Source organism: Agelaius phoeniceus, chromosome 3 (genome assembly GCF_051311805.1).
Source record: "Agelaius phoeniceus isolate bAgePho1 chromosome 3, bAgePho1.hap1, whole genome shotgun sequence".
Classification (NCBI taxonomy): Eukaryota; Metazoa; Chordata; class Aves; order Passeriformes; family Icteridae; genus Agelaius; species Agelaius phoeniceus.
This window is the reverse complement of record NC_135267.1, coordinates 50,709,480-50,723,909: the sequence shown is the minus strand read 5'-3', so window position 1 is coordinate 50,723,909 and position 14,430 is coordinate 50,709,480. Positions and strand designations below refer to the sequence as shown.

General features: G+C 39.0%; 1 protein-coding gene across 2 annotated transcripts in view; it reads left to right on the top strand.

Annotated features, from left to right (window-relative positions):
- Window positions 1–14,430, top strand: part of CEP85L (centrosomal protein 85L) — a 135,280-nt gene that overhangs the window by 37,524 nt on the left and 83,326 nt on the right. For both annotated transcript variants that reach the window (XM_077175224.1, XM_077175223.1), the window contains exon 2: window positions 8,587–8,748. In XM_077175224.1, the coding sequence (XP_077031339.1) occupies window positions 8,587–8,748 (162 nt within the window). The remainder of the gene's footprint in view (window positions 1–8,586; window positions 8,749–14,430) is intronic.

Sequence of the window (14,430 nt, the reverse complement as noted above, 5' to 3'; positions counted from 1 at the left end):
TGCAGTCTTAAATACTTCCTGTTCTCTTCATCATCTGAAATTACAAAACTCATTGAGCAAAGGCTTTTGTGTGGTTGGTAGAATTATTGTAATGTAAAGCTTTACATTGAAAGTGATTGTAGTTGTGAAGACAGAAACATAAGAAGTGCTGGTTTTGACTGAAAGTATCCTGAATAGATATGATGGCGTATTGTATTCAAGGATTATTTTTTTTTTCTAACTACTTTTCTCAGTTTCCAGGGTATTGTCCTTCTTTACATTGAATAGGAGTGATAGGAAGCTCTAAAGCTAATTGTGAGGAAAAGTTGTGCTCTGTGACATGGGCACTGGAAATTTGTAAGGAAAATCTCCTCATGTCTTACATTAAGAGAGAATTTCATCCTTTCCACTGAAATGTAACAATGTGGGAACTCCCTTACATAGTTCTGTTATCCTGTGCATACCTCTGTTAGCATGCACTAACCCTATAGCCTGGAGGCTCAGTTTTCTGATACTTGCACATTAAATTAGGTCCTGTTGTGTTTATAATGCACATTAGACCTCTTTAACAGTGCTAAGATTTTGTCCTTCATTTTTCATACTTGAGCAAAATATTTCAGTGAAATTTTATTTTGAGGGAGTCTGTCTTCTCCATTTATTTTAGTGTCAAGGATATCTTTAGAACTGATATTTGACTACAAAGAGGAGAGAAATGATGCACTTTTCTTTTCTAAAGTAAGACTGTTGGACTCCTATTTGTTCCACTTTGCAAAGTGTGGGAGCTACTTAAAACCATTTAGTATTTTTTGACTCATTTTAGGATTACTTCACTTTTCCCCACGCACAGAGGAGATTGAATTAAGCCTTTAAACAGAGAGAGAGAGGACAAAGGTAATTCTGTAAGAAAAATGTTAGCATGACAAACAGCTTGGAGAGCAACTTACCTGGTTTTGAATACTAATAAAGCTAAGCTGTAAGAAAGGGTGAAGCAGATGATAGGCTATGATCATTACATTTTTTTTTTTCTGATAGGAGGATTCAGCTGATCAACTACAAGTGCCCAGCTTTTTTGACAGACCCTAGCAGCTGGCTGCATGTCCTGAGGGCTTGCTGTTGAAAGTTTATATTAACTTCAAGTATAACTTAATGTGTTTATTTTCCTAGGTGTTCCCCTCTTCATACTGCAGTTGATAAACCTTCCAAGTTTAAAAGGTAGTCTTCTCCTCTGTAGCTGTTATGGAAGTGGATGGAAACTAGGAATATCGTTTTGTGTTTCCATGGGGTGAATAGTGCATTGAGTCCGAAAACAAAGAGGCAAGCCAGCATAGCAGCCATGAGGTAATAGTTGTAGTCTGTGTGCCAAACATGAAATAAGAAACATCTGCAGTTTGTATTTTGAAGTTCTGTTTTATGCAAATGTTCTATCTGGAGGCAGAAAACTCACAGGAGTGCCATCAACAATTGGATTGAGCTTTTGGTCTTGCTCCTGTCAGTGATGAAATGAGAGCAAACCACTTTCTTTCCTCTCAAGGCTGGAATTTTATCATTGGTTTGATGCTAAATAACTACAGCTAAATGCTGTCTGTGTATGAAATATGAAGTGTGTTATGAATTTGTGTTTGGGTTACATACTTTCTAGAGTAGAAGTCAGGGAAGGCAAAGCTCCATATTTCATACCTGTGTCAGTTTAAGGATTTTGCCATCTTTTTAGTTAAGAGTTGAACACAACTCTCTGCTAGCTGAATGGATTTTGTCCTCCTCAGTGAAGGCAGCCAGAGATTTATGCATACCTAGCTCCAGTTTAGAATCTGCCTCAATGTACAGTTTGGCAGTAGAATAAGCCTGGTTGCTGCTGGACATCAGACCTGTATGCTCCCACTCCCTCCCTGGCACTCCTTCTTGTCTGGCCCCTGGCTGAGCAAGCTTATAAAGTCAGATTAGCAGATAACCTTTTCTGTGAGTGAGGACAGTTTGTTCCTGACCGCTTGCTGTAGGCTCTGGAGTGGCAGGGCTTATGCTGGGGAAGCAGGGTGAGTGTGAGTCTGAGCAGAGTGAGCAGCCTCTGCCTAGCAGCTGACCAGTTGGTCCAATTAGCTCTGATGGCAAACAGCCTTCCCAGCTCAGACCCATTTTAGCCAGCAGCATAAGCTGGCCAGCTGGACTCTGATGGAAAGACAGAGCTGTTCTCCTCTTACTTTCTTAGACTCTGGTGAGGGTACAGAGAGCGAGCTGCCTGATGCTCATCCGTCCAATTGACTTATTATTTTTGGTTACCATTGTTCCTTTAAATTGCATACTTTCCTGCATGGGATACCTTGTAGCTTGTTGTTGTACAGTCCTGTGCACATTTGTGAAGTCATAAAAATCAGACCTTGTAAAGGTTCACTTTGAAATACTGTTTTGTGTAGAAGACAAATGTTTTATAGTTGTAATTATCTATGATGAGAGATTGTACATTTAGCCACTTCTGTGAGGGGAAAAAAATCAAAACTATTTAACCTTTATTAAGGAATTTGAGAGGCAAAAGAAGCTGTAGGTTTGGTGACAATCTACTTTAAATTTAGCTCACAGGAAACTGAAGCACAACTTTATGTTCCTTAAAATATGACCATAGCCCTTTTTTGTAAAGGCAGTTTTGATACTGCCAGTCCAGGTGGATGTGTACTCTGAGGATTGTATTTTGAGTATTTTCTTCTTAAGGTTTCTTTCTTCTACTTTAATTTTTTTCCTCTACCATTTTATGTTTCTCTCTCTCTAGAAGGTGAATTCTTTTGCACATTAGTAATACAGAGGACAGACATAAGCCTTTGTATACCAGGCAGTGTTATCAGCCTTTGTAAGTTGATAAAAAGATCTCTCTCAATATTCTTCTGTTTAAACTCTCACATTCCTATTTTTCTTCCCTGTTTCCCTCTATATCTGTACATTTTTATCTTTTTTCATGCTTAATATTGTTCTAATCTGTTTGTAACTGAAAAGCTATGAGAACTTAGTTAAATAGCTTGCAGGCTCTGTCAAGAAAGCACACTAATAAAGGATATGAGTCCGTAGGATGAATCATACTTCAGTTATCTGACACTGTAAAGTACTTTTGAGAAACTGAAATGTAAAAATGAAATAGTTCAGGCTGTCATTTCATCCCACCTTACCCTGCTTCTTATTGCACTTTGATTAAACTGCATCATCCACCTACTCTCAGCTGCATTCGTGTGAGAGGAGGGACTGGGACCTTCTGGTATCTTAGTTCATGGCCAGCTGGTAGAGCTATGAGTTTCCACCACCTCCGGAGCATTTGTAAAAAAAGGATCTTGAAACTGAAATCTGGCCACCTTCCCTGGAAGCATTAGAAGCCTCTATTCCCAATGTTCTGCTCACCCTGGAAGTGAACAGCCTGTATTGTAGACCTGGAACTTGTTTTGGATATTTGTATTAAAACTTGCAATTTGTTTTACAAAAGGACCATGGAGGTGAAGTGCACCTAGGAAGCATGTGTCTAGGAGGTTAGGGTTGGGATGCCATTTTTTAAACACTATTTTTGAAAGAATTTATGAAGTAGTTACTTATCAAAGTAAGTTGGTTTTTTTTTTTGCCTGTGTCTGGAAGGAACACTGTCATGCCAGGATCTTTTTATTGTGTCAGATATCAGATTGAATGACTGCACCTTATTATTTGCTTCACCTTAGACTGAAGGAGGCTGCTGTTGCACCATTCTATTGCTAGCTCTCAGCTTTTTTAAAAGTCCTGTATAAATGTGTGAGGTGTAACATCTGCTCTTGTGTCTACTTTTGGAAAGGCTTTTTAGCATTTTGGGTTCCCCTGCCTCCATTGCCTTTTCTCATTGTGTTGTCTTTCCAGCAGTTAAAAAAAAGAATATTATCCATGAGGGCTTGTTGTGCATGAAGCACACGCCAGAGTGAGATTTTCTTTAATCTTGTGGCAGTAATAATCTTCCAGGTATGATGAGTAAACAAACATTTTCCAACCAAAGTAAGTTTTTTCTTACAATACAGCAACCATATCATTGAGAGACCATTTGTGGGTTTATTTTCCTAGATGTGGGATTATGCAGCCCTATGGTACAGGAGAGAAAGTGAAAGTGAGGCTATTACTCCTTAAAGAACTTATTGAGAAGGGAATGTGTAGAAGATGCAACCAGAATAAGTTCAGCAATGTCAGGGGATTATATGAGTGGATGTGGGAGAGCTGGGTTGAAGGTGGGGTGATTTCTTTCAAAATGCCATGTGATCTTTGTGCATAATTAGCAGTGTTTAGGTTAAAGGTACAGATGGTGAGGGTAAACTAATTAACTGTGGCAGTGTCTTTGGGCTGAATGCTGACTCTCTTTCCTTGCAAGGGCTTCAGGCAGACTTCAGTGCCATCCTGGCGTGAAATATGATTGTACAGCCTGGTCACATCCATGATGACCAGAATGAGCTTTGTGTATTTAGTTTTGATAGTACTGTAGAGAGATCTTCTTCAGAATCCTTTGACTGTATAAATCTGCACTGGCTGTCATGGGTGTTTCACTTCTGGTCACAATCCATGTCAGTCATAGTGTGGAATAGAAAAATCAGTATTCTTAGTTCAGGATATATCTGCTGTGAAACCCAGTTAAGTCTTTTGCTGTTGCTTTCCATTCAGTGTCTAGGTGAAGTAACAGTATCACAGCTGTCACTTAAAATAACAATCTTTACATTCAGGCATGTTAGAGATATTTTAGGAACCAAATGTAAAGACGGTAATGTTGTTATTTTGTGTATGTACTTCACAGGGGATCTGTGCATGCCACTGAAATTAGGCATGGTAATGATCCAGAATTAACTGTGAGTCTTTCTCACAGCAATAGATGACAGTGTTCTGTAACACAGAAAAAGAAACATGTTTTTGTGGAGTGAAATTTCAACAACTGTTCCCTTTTAATAAATAATCTACTTCCTGCCCTTCATATACTTAGTTGTAAAGGGATCTGTTTTAAATGCCTAGGCTGGAAACAGAGAACTATATTGGTATGTTTCACTGACCAAATTTAAGGAGACATTCAACTTTTTGTATAAACAAGGCTTCTTTTGAATTTTTTTTGTGATCTTATGTGTATGTTTTCATGTTTGTTGATGGAAATTGCAGCCTGGTAGGATGACACTACTTTTTTTTCTCTCCTAGTGAATCCTATGAAAGGTAGATTTTTCTAACCCAGTAAAGAATGCTCACAGACAGATGCTAATATGCAATTCAGCAGCACAAATATTGATTAGAAATTTTTGCTTGCTTTTCTTACTCCACTCTGTATTTTGGGCAGATGGCTGTTGATTGGCAGGTTGGAGATCAGAGCAGCAGGGTGAGGCAGGTGTGCTGGCTGAGCAGCGTGGGGACTCCTGTGTATCTTCTGCTTTTACACTTGGTTCTTTTAGTGTGGGCTGTTTGCTGTATGAAAGATTGTACATTTGCAGAGAGCTGTTCAGAAAGGAGATGGGGAGCAGAGAATGGGGTGCATAGCAACTGGGGATTCCTCAGGACTTGGCTCAGAAGGTCAGTTTCAAAAAAAGAAATAATGTCTCGGACTAATGAGATCTATAGGGTCCTATTTTATGAGTTACTTACTGTTCAGGCTTAATATTTGGGTTTGTTTCTACTATGGTGGTGCTTGTATTTGGCTGTTTATGATACAGCTTTTCAAAGATGATTGAACTCACTTTCTCATGCAGACACTTGCTATTTGTAATGGCCTTCTCTGAAATGGAATCTCCATTAGGTCTGCAAGGTAACACAATTGTGTGGGTGTGCCACGAAACATCAAAAACTGCAGACTCCTGCATTATTAGCTATCCTTTTTAGGAAAAAAAAAGGAGTATGCTTAATGTCAAGGGGCAAAGAAAAAGCATTTTTTGAAGGATGCACCTGGGGCTTGATGTGTCCCCAGGCTGTCTGTGTGTAGGTGTAAAACTGAGAATAGATTACAGCAGGGTGATTTGTGGTGCCTGTTACTTTCTCTACTCACAGTACCTGCAGAGATCCTGATGGGAATCAGTGTCTGCCCCCTCTAGTATGTAAACCTTGTTTGTTAACCCAGTCTAGTTGCACTGGGTTGTTGCATCTTTTGGGGTATATTGCAACAATTTGTTCGGAACATGAGAGCCTCTTGAGCTGTTTGGAAAACTTTCTTGGAATGAAGGGTGGTAAAATCTGGAAGAACCAGAGAGGTTGGGAAATCTGTGTCCTTGGAGGTGTTCAAGACTCAGCTGGATGAGGCCCTGAGTAGTCTGATCTAATTATCTTGCTTTCAGCTGAAGGTTAGAGTACGTGTCTTCTGAAAGTCCTTTTTTAAGTTACTCTCATTCTGTGGTATTTTTAGCTTTTACTCCTCAAAGTTGTACCAGAGTGAAATGCAGCTCTCCCTTTTGGGCGTTTGTGTATGGATGGTTGTAGTTTCACATGCTGGGCATTTGTCTAACCAAGAGATCTGAAGGGTTTGGCACTTAATACTGTCTTAATGCTACCACTACTCCATATTAAATTATCTGGTGCATTTCCTTTAACACTTGTGTAACACCATAAAAGCTGAAATGTCACCAGAGTTGTATGGTGAAAAACAGCATAATGAAGGGTGAAACTATCTATATTTCTGTTCTATAAATGTATTTTAAATGTCTCCTAAATCCAAATTGTCTCTGATTTAATTAGCTTGGCGTTCCATAAGTCAGTTTGACTCTTGCTTGAATAGCTAGATGCAGCTTGAGAGGGATGAAGTGGAATTCTTCTGGAAAGTAGCCCTGTTCAGAGGGAGGCGGGGTAAAATTACTGTTCTCAAAGCAGCCAGAGTATTAGTGAAAAATATGCTGGATGGTAAGAGAAGAAGAAATGTCCCAGTTTCCCACTAGCTGTATGCAAAACTGTCACACTTCAGTACATTAGATGATGACACAAGAGAGGGTGATATGAAGGATGACACCTGGAGTGGTATTCCATTGGAATCTTGGCTGGGACCCCTTTACAGGGTGTGACTGGTGAGCCATGGGCACTTGTATTCATGTCTGGCTCCTCTGGTCCTCCCTCTCACCCTTGGACCTGAAAGATACTCACTGGAATAGTTGAAGAGACTTCTGTAGAGGCAAAACTAAGCTTAAGGAAGAGAAGGAAATACATCAACAAGGTATATGGCAGAAGTAGAATGAAGGGGAAGGAGAACTGGGTGATTTTGAATTACGGGGAGAAAAGGTAGGCAAATGTGCTAAAGGGAAGAAGAGGCATAATCTCAACAGAGAATGAAGTTGAGGCAAACGAGATGGACAGGCATATTTAAGGCCTTCAAGAACCTACCTACAAAAAAGACTGTTTTAGATGTCATGTAACAGGTCAATAGCACATGCCACAAGGAATTTAGTGTATAAGTATTTATCGTGTTCCTCAGTTTTCAACTGGCTTGGCAGGCAGCTGTCACCACTCCAGCCACTAGGTCTATTGATTTGGCTGCTGTATGGGAACCATGTATGTATTCATGTATGAGGATTTGGGTTGTATATATACCCACATATTTAATTTTTGCATTGTTTTCTGAACTATTTAATTTACTGGAAAACAAGTACAGCTGGAAGTAGCAAATGTCCTTGCAGAGGCAAATTGCTGTTACGACTTCAGATGGACATTGCTGAAAGTGTTTAAACGATCTAAAAATAACGTCATGTAGCCCAGGAGACATTATACGTGAGCTGATACTCCTTCATGAATCATTTCCTGCTGAAAGTGCTGTACAAAGCTAAGTGCTAGAGGGGGTGTATGTATGTGATTATATATAAATGAAGAGCAGCCATGCTTTTTTCCGTGGTTCATTATGTGCCTGTGCTGGTTCAGAGTATGAATGTGGTGATCAGTATTCTGCCTTTAAACAATGCTCAGATTTAGGTACTGGCTATTGGAAATTGTAATGGTCTTCTGGGATTGTACTCTGAGATAAATTTTCCCTTGAGGTTGGCTGTGAGAATATGTGGCCTACTTTAAAAACTCCTTGAACAGCAGAACTAGTTGCTGCTCTGAATTGTGCTTTAAAATGTAATATTTTAACAATTATTTAAATGAAAAAAAGTAACCAAAATGAAACAAACCACTAGATGGATACGTGTCTCACAAAGGCTGTTTATGTGCGGCTACATAAGGAATTACTTTAGGTATCAGTGTTGATGATTTTATTGCTGGCTTTATCACCTAGGTCATGTGGTTTATGCACAGCAGAAAAGGACTGTATCTCAGTGGCCAAATCTTCAACTGGTTTCTGTCCTAAAATTAATTAATTGCTTTGTATTTGAAAGCTTGCAATGCAAAATTCTGCTGGATTTGAGGATCAGTTCTAGGATAGATTCGTATGATAAATGTCTTGTTAAAGAGTACAAGAAAAGTTTAAAATAGTAAAAATATATATGTTAGAATTTTGGGGAAGCTTTCATCTAGCAAAAGGATTTTACTTAACAAAAAAAACCAAACCTCTAAGACGCATACACACTCTGGCTCAAGTTTTATCTATGAAACATAGGATTCAGTTTTCATCTTGGCAGGTATTTTGTTCCTGATTTTTGTATTGTATCTCCAATGACAGACTTCTGGCTTTCTCTTTCATAGGCTCGGATTATTCCTCAGCGGGATGGTTACCTGGTACTGAATCCCTGTGGCAGTCCTCAACAATTTCATCAAGCAGTCAAAACAATCCTGTGAGAAGACACAGCATAGCTTCTGACAGCGGGGACACTGGGATTGGTACCTCCTGTTCTGACAGTGTGGAAGGTGAGTTAATACTGCTAAGTTCTGTATGTTTCCAAGAGAGAAACAATCCAAAACGTTTTAAAGATGTTTTTCACAAGCTAACTGTACTTTTGCAAAGCTGTTGAGCACACACAGTTTTTAACTTGCTGGAGCCAAGTAATTGTTTTGGTAAGGGTTGATTAATTTAGTTTTGCATGAGTTGCGTGTGTTAACTTGCATCTCTGCCACAAAGGGGGTGCTTGTGTTACATGTTTTGATAATTGCAGTTGCAAGAAGTGCCAGATTTATACAGAGGAGTAATGTCCTGTACTACAGTACTTGATAAACAAGTGGGGAAAAAGCAGAAACTTTCGAGGGAGTTGATAAAAGGACAATGCTTTCTGGTATTCATTGTGTGTGTCACATAGTGTGTGTCAGCAAGGAAAGTTTGCTCATCTTGCCATGAGGAAAGTGTGTTGGCTCTTCTCCACTGGTGGGAAGGAATTCACATTTTATTGCATGGCATTTGACACATAGTTAACGATCTCTGAGAAGAATTAACAGTATCTAAAGATTGTCAAAACGTAATTTGGATTAAATCATGATTAGTCAAAGGTGATTTTATCAGGGAGGGGTACAGCCTCTACAGTGGTAGTGTTTCCATAACATTGTCACCCTCCCTATACAACCTGTCAACTGGAATCAAGCTGGAATGAGAGAGATGTAGTGAGACTTGAGGTTTTCTTCGTGCATTGACTTATTTCCCAGTAAGATTTTTGAGACAGATAATGAATGACAGCAGGATTGTGATATACTTTTCTCCAGCAGCTTTCTATGCCTGATAAGTTTTGCAAAAGGGGTAGCTGGAATGAGGAAGAACAGGAAGATTTAGTAGAAATGAAGTAAGGAATGCTGAATCGGTGTAAGACAGAAGGCTCTGTGGAGGGCTGAGCATTCCTGAGGAGAGGTCCAAATGCCTCAGTTAAGTCTGTCAGGCCCCTTTTGCACATGAGAAAATCCTTTCCACCCTCTTTCTGTTGCATCTGTCAGCTCATAACTTGATTTCTGCTTCCTTTCATTTGTAAACAGTTGTTGGCTTTGGCAAAATAAATCTTTTGCTCGAATATTCAAGTTCTTGGGTGTAAAACTGAAATAATAAATGGTTATTAATGCAAAAGTTTTTTGGTGTTTTTTCCCCCAGAGATGTAGGGAGGATGAAGTACTCTCATGCTGTGTATTTATATATAGCTTTAATCACTCCCAGCCAAATGCTGCACAATAGTATTTTAAGATGCAGCATTTGAATTAAAACCATACCCTCCCCTCCCCCCTCTTGAGGGCTTCCCCATTTGAGGGGTGGGATGAAGGAGAGGAAATGAAACAGCAGCTCCTCATCAGATGTTCTGTTCTCCTCTGTAGGCAAAAGAATAATCTGTTCAGGGTTGGGTGGGGGGAGAATAAAATAAAGGGGGGAAAGGTTGCAAGGTTGCAACAACAGATAGTTCATGAGGTTTGTCTTTGGCAATGCTTTACAATTGTCAGTTCTACTGCATCCTTTATGTTTCACATTTCCCACCACCTTGTTTGAAAAACTTTTAAGTAGCAGAAAAGAAAGTGTTAGAGTAAAAAGGAGGGAAATGTAATGGTGAAATGAAGATTAATGGAGGAATCATATGACAGGCCTGGAAATTGATTGTATAGGTATATTTTTAGTGGAAGGGGTTGATGCCTCTGATACCTAGCAGTCTGCATCTCTCAAGCTGCCCCCTGCACACACCACAAAAAGAAAAGAGTATCATTGTCATCTGTGGGACTGTCAGGCCAGGCTGGTAATTGCAGACTTGATGCTGGCCATCTGCTGTCGATGTGGTGCTGGGGAAGAAGCTCCTGGGGCTTTTTCAGAGGGGAAGTTTTTTCACAAGTTGGCAAATTATTACAGTTTTTAACAATGCTCAGATAATGAATTGTGGCCTTGCTATTTCCTTTCTGTTACGCCCACTAAAAATAAGAAACTTAATTTGAGAATTAGCATTAACATCCCCTTTAATTCTGAAGGTTGCACCTGAGTTTGTTTGTACAGATATATATAGTTGCTAATAAATTCACTCATGCAGGGAATGGACTGCAGGTGCATTTAAAATATATTTCTAATGGGATTTTTTTATAACTTCTTAAATGTTCTTTCAAATTCATCTTCTTACTCATACTTATTTCAGGAACATTCATTCTCTTTGAAAATGCAGGGTTTAAAAAAAAGACAAGTATCTCTTGTGTTTGGCTTAAACCTGTGTGATTTGGAGGAGAGATGGGTTTTGACAAAAATGGGAGAAAGAAACCTTTAATGTTAAACTGTATCCAGTTGATTGTATATTATGTTGTGCAAAGGTAGGAAAATTAGGAATTGAAATAGGCAATGGAGTTGAAATTGCATGATGTTGATTGTGCACTGTGGGAGCTGAGGACAGAAATGTACAAACCTTAAATGTGGGGATGTTGAGGTTTGGGTAGATCTGACACTTTTGAGAGTGCTCTAAATTTAAAGATTAAAAGGCATTTTATATCTGTTTAAACTACAGTTATATCTGTTCAAACTACAGTTATTGTGTTTGGGGTTTTTTATTTGTTTCCTGTCAGTTTGTGGCCTTTTCTGGATTCACATGAGCTTTTGCACTTCATTTTTAACGACTGTTGGGATACCTGTGTATAACCATTCTTTCAGTAGCACTTACAGAAGAAATACAAAGTTTATATTTTAAGTGTTTTTGAGACTGTTTTTATTTCGGTTACCTAATTAGAGAATCAGGGACTTGGCAGAAATTAAATGGTCTCTAAACCTCAGCAGAGCTTTTTCTCTTGTGCACATTCTGAGTTTTGCCTTTTAGAACAGAAGGGATAAGAACTAAATATTAATGTGGTTAGATACAGGGCCCATGATTCTTGCAGAACATTTTCCTTCATCAGATAAGCTTGTTGTGCTGTGGAAAGTCCCCAGATCTTTCTCCCTTATTGTTATATGCAATTCATTTAATTTAATTTAATATTTCTGGTTGCAAGCTAATAGTGTGAAAATTCATAGAATGTTGCTTTCCTGGAAGAAAGAGATTGAATGCAGAGAATCAGAGTTACTACTTTTTTAGGAGTTCTTCCAGTTTAATAAACCCCCTTTTCTAATAACCTTCCAACAACTTCTCTGGAATGCTTAGCTGATAGAATAGGAACTTGTTTTGATGTTATGAGACCCTGAGGTCTATATTGTCCATCATTTTTAAGGGAATATATTATCTTTTTAAGGATTTAAAAAAATCCTGATTATTTCAATTGAATTGTAGTTTTTCTTTATATGCCAAGGAACATGGAAAACCAGAATCAGTTACTTGGTTTTGCTCTTTCAAGCACTCTTTCTTCCAGCAGGTCCCAAGCATGGTATTCTAGTGCTTTCTTTTTTTTTTATTCAGGAGAAAAAGAAAAGTTAATAGATATAACTATTCAATATAGTGAAAGGCAGAAGTGAATTTCAGGAAACAAAATTTAATTATGAAGTATCTTGAGGGGGGTTTTCTTCTGCTTGCTGCTAAAGATAATGGGCTTGACAATGTGTAGGTGAAGCATGTAGATTGTGCTATCAGTTTGGTATCACAAAAGTGCAATAACACAAGGATCCTAGATCTTGATTGCTGGCAATGCTCACTGTCTACTGTGTTCTGTGATTTTGGAAGATGATGGATTTTCAGAGAAGTTCCTGGTTTTAATTGAATTGAAGTTAATCTCTATGCCCTTGGATCCTGGCAAGTATTGGCATATGTTTGGTGAAGTAGCTTGATTATTTGGAGGGTAGAAAATAATCATGTTTGAGGCATTTTTCCTTGTTTCCTTCCTTTCTGCTTGCCAAGTCTCACATTATAAAGTGGTGTCCAGCCCTCTGTGAGTCAGAGTTATTGTGTTACTTGGATATTATCTACCCTGACAATCAGAAATGTGCACTGCACTTAAGCCTGTATTACTCTCTAGTCCTTCTAAGTGGTATTGCCATGGCTTGCTAGAATAAAGTGTCTGCATAACTGATGGGAGTATGAAGATTCATGCTCAGAGTTTGGCTGTTTATTTCTGGGGGGGGGTTTAGGATTAAAAGAAAAAAGGTTATTTCAGATTCTGGTAGCCTATTTCCAGGATTTAATGAATAGGAAAAAATTATGGTAATAATTTTCCACTAAAATAAGATGGAGAAATTGCTTCAAGTAACAGTGACATACTCTATGTGAACTTGTATACTCTGAATTTGAAACTGACTTGAACTAAACTAAAGGCACTTGCTAGTTTCATACATTCATGTTCTGCAGAGAGAAATAGCTGCTGCTTTAACCTCATACTTTGCCTTCTTTTGTGACAGTTTCTCCATAGGAACAAGCTCTCACAGTATGCTCAGTTTTCCTCACATAAAAAATACCAGCAGGACTTCTTTCTGGCTAGTGGGAGTGTTCTGCACAGTGAACTTGGTGCATTTTACCTTCAGCTAACATTAGTAGTTGTTTCTCAGAAAAATTATTTCTGCTGTTCTAATTGGAAATAACTCAGTGAGAATAAGTTCTGCTTACTTAGAATTTAGTGGCATTCTCTTGGTTACCATGCAAAAAGTTATTTCTGTCATAGGATGTATTTTGGAGCTATGTCACTGAGTTGTACCAGAATGTTTAAATGGTGAGATGGGGGAGGATCAGAAGGGCAAAAAAGTAAGAAAAAACCTCCTAAACTTCAGGTTTGAGAAAAAGACAGTTTAATAATGAAAGAAAAAGTGAGTGAACATTGTGATGTAAATGCACCACCAGGAGACTGATGCCCAGCCAGCCTCTGAGTAACAAATACTTGGGAAGAAACCTGGCCCTCAGTTTCATTGCTGAGCATGACATTATATGGTATGGAATCTCTTTGGTATTTCAGGTCAGCTGTCCCAGCTGTGTCCTCTCCCAGCCTCTTGTACACCCCTCACTGGGGTGGCAGAGGCCGTGGTGCTTCTCTGAAAAAGCAGAGACAGTGCTGTGCTCCCAAAACAAGCACCATAGGGGCTGCTGTGAAGGAAATTACCTCTCTCCCAGCTAAACTCTACAATTTCTGCTTCTTATCCAGGTCATTTGCATCATACTCAGGTGAAATATCAGGTAGATGTTTTTATGTCCTGTAATCTGTATTTTTGGAGTGTGGTGGGTATCTAGTATTCTGATGAGAAAAACAAGGAGCATCCTACAATTCTCTCACCTGTACTTAGGTTAATCACGAGACCTGGACATGCCCGTCATTATGCAACTCTGCTGGGGCATTTCAGGGAGGACTTTCCACTTGTACTTGCTACTGTAATGTCAAAGAAGACTCTCTGGCCTGTATTCAGCAGTTCTGTAGATCAGGATCTCATGAAGGGGAACAGGAGTCAGATCAGTTTCAGAAAAGCCACAGAGAGGAACAGTTGTAGCCTTAGACTATTTATCTGTGAATACTGGAAACATTCTGTAGCTAGTCAGGATTTAATGTACATATTCAAGTAGCCTTTGCAGCCTTTTCTGAAGAAATCACAGGACTCATTTTTAATCCTTTCCACTACAGACAGAACAGTGCACTTAGTGATGGAGTGGAGGTATTTGGGATATAGGCCACAAGTTCCTTGTAGCCAGAAAAAACCCATTACCGCTGCTTGGAGTTCTAGCCTGGGGCTTGACAGAGCAGATTATTTGTATC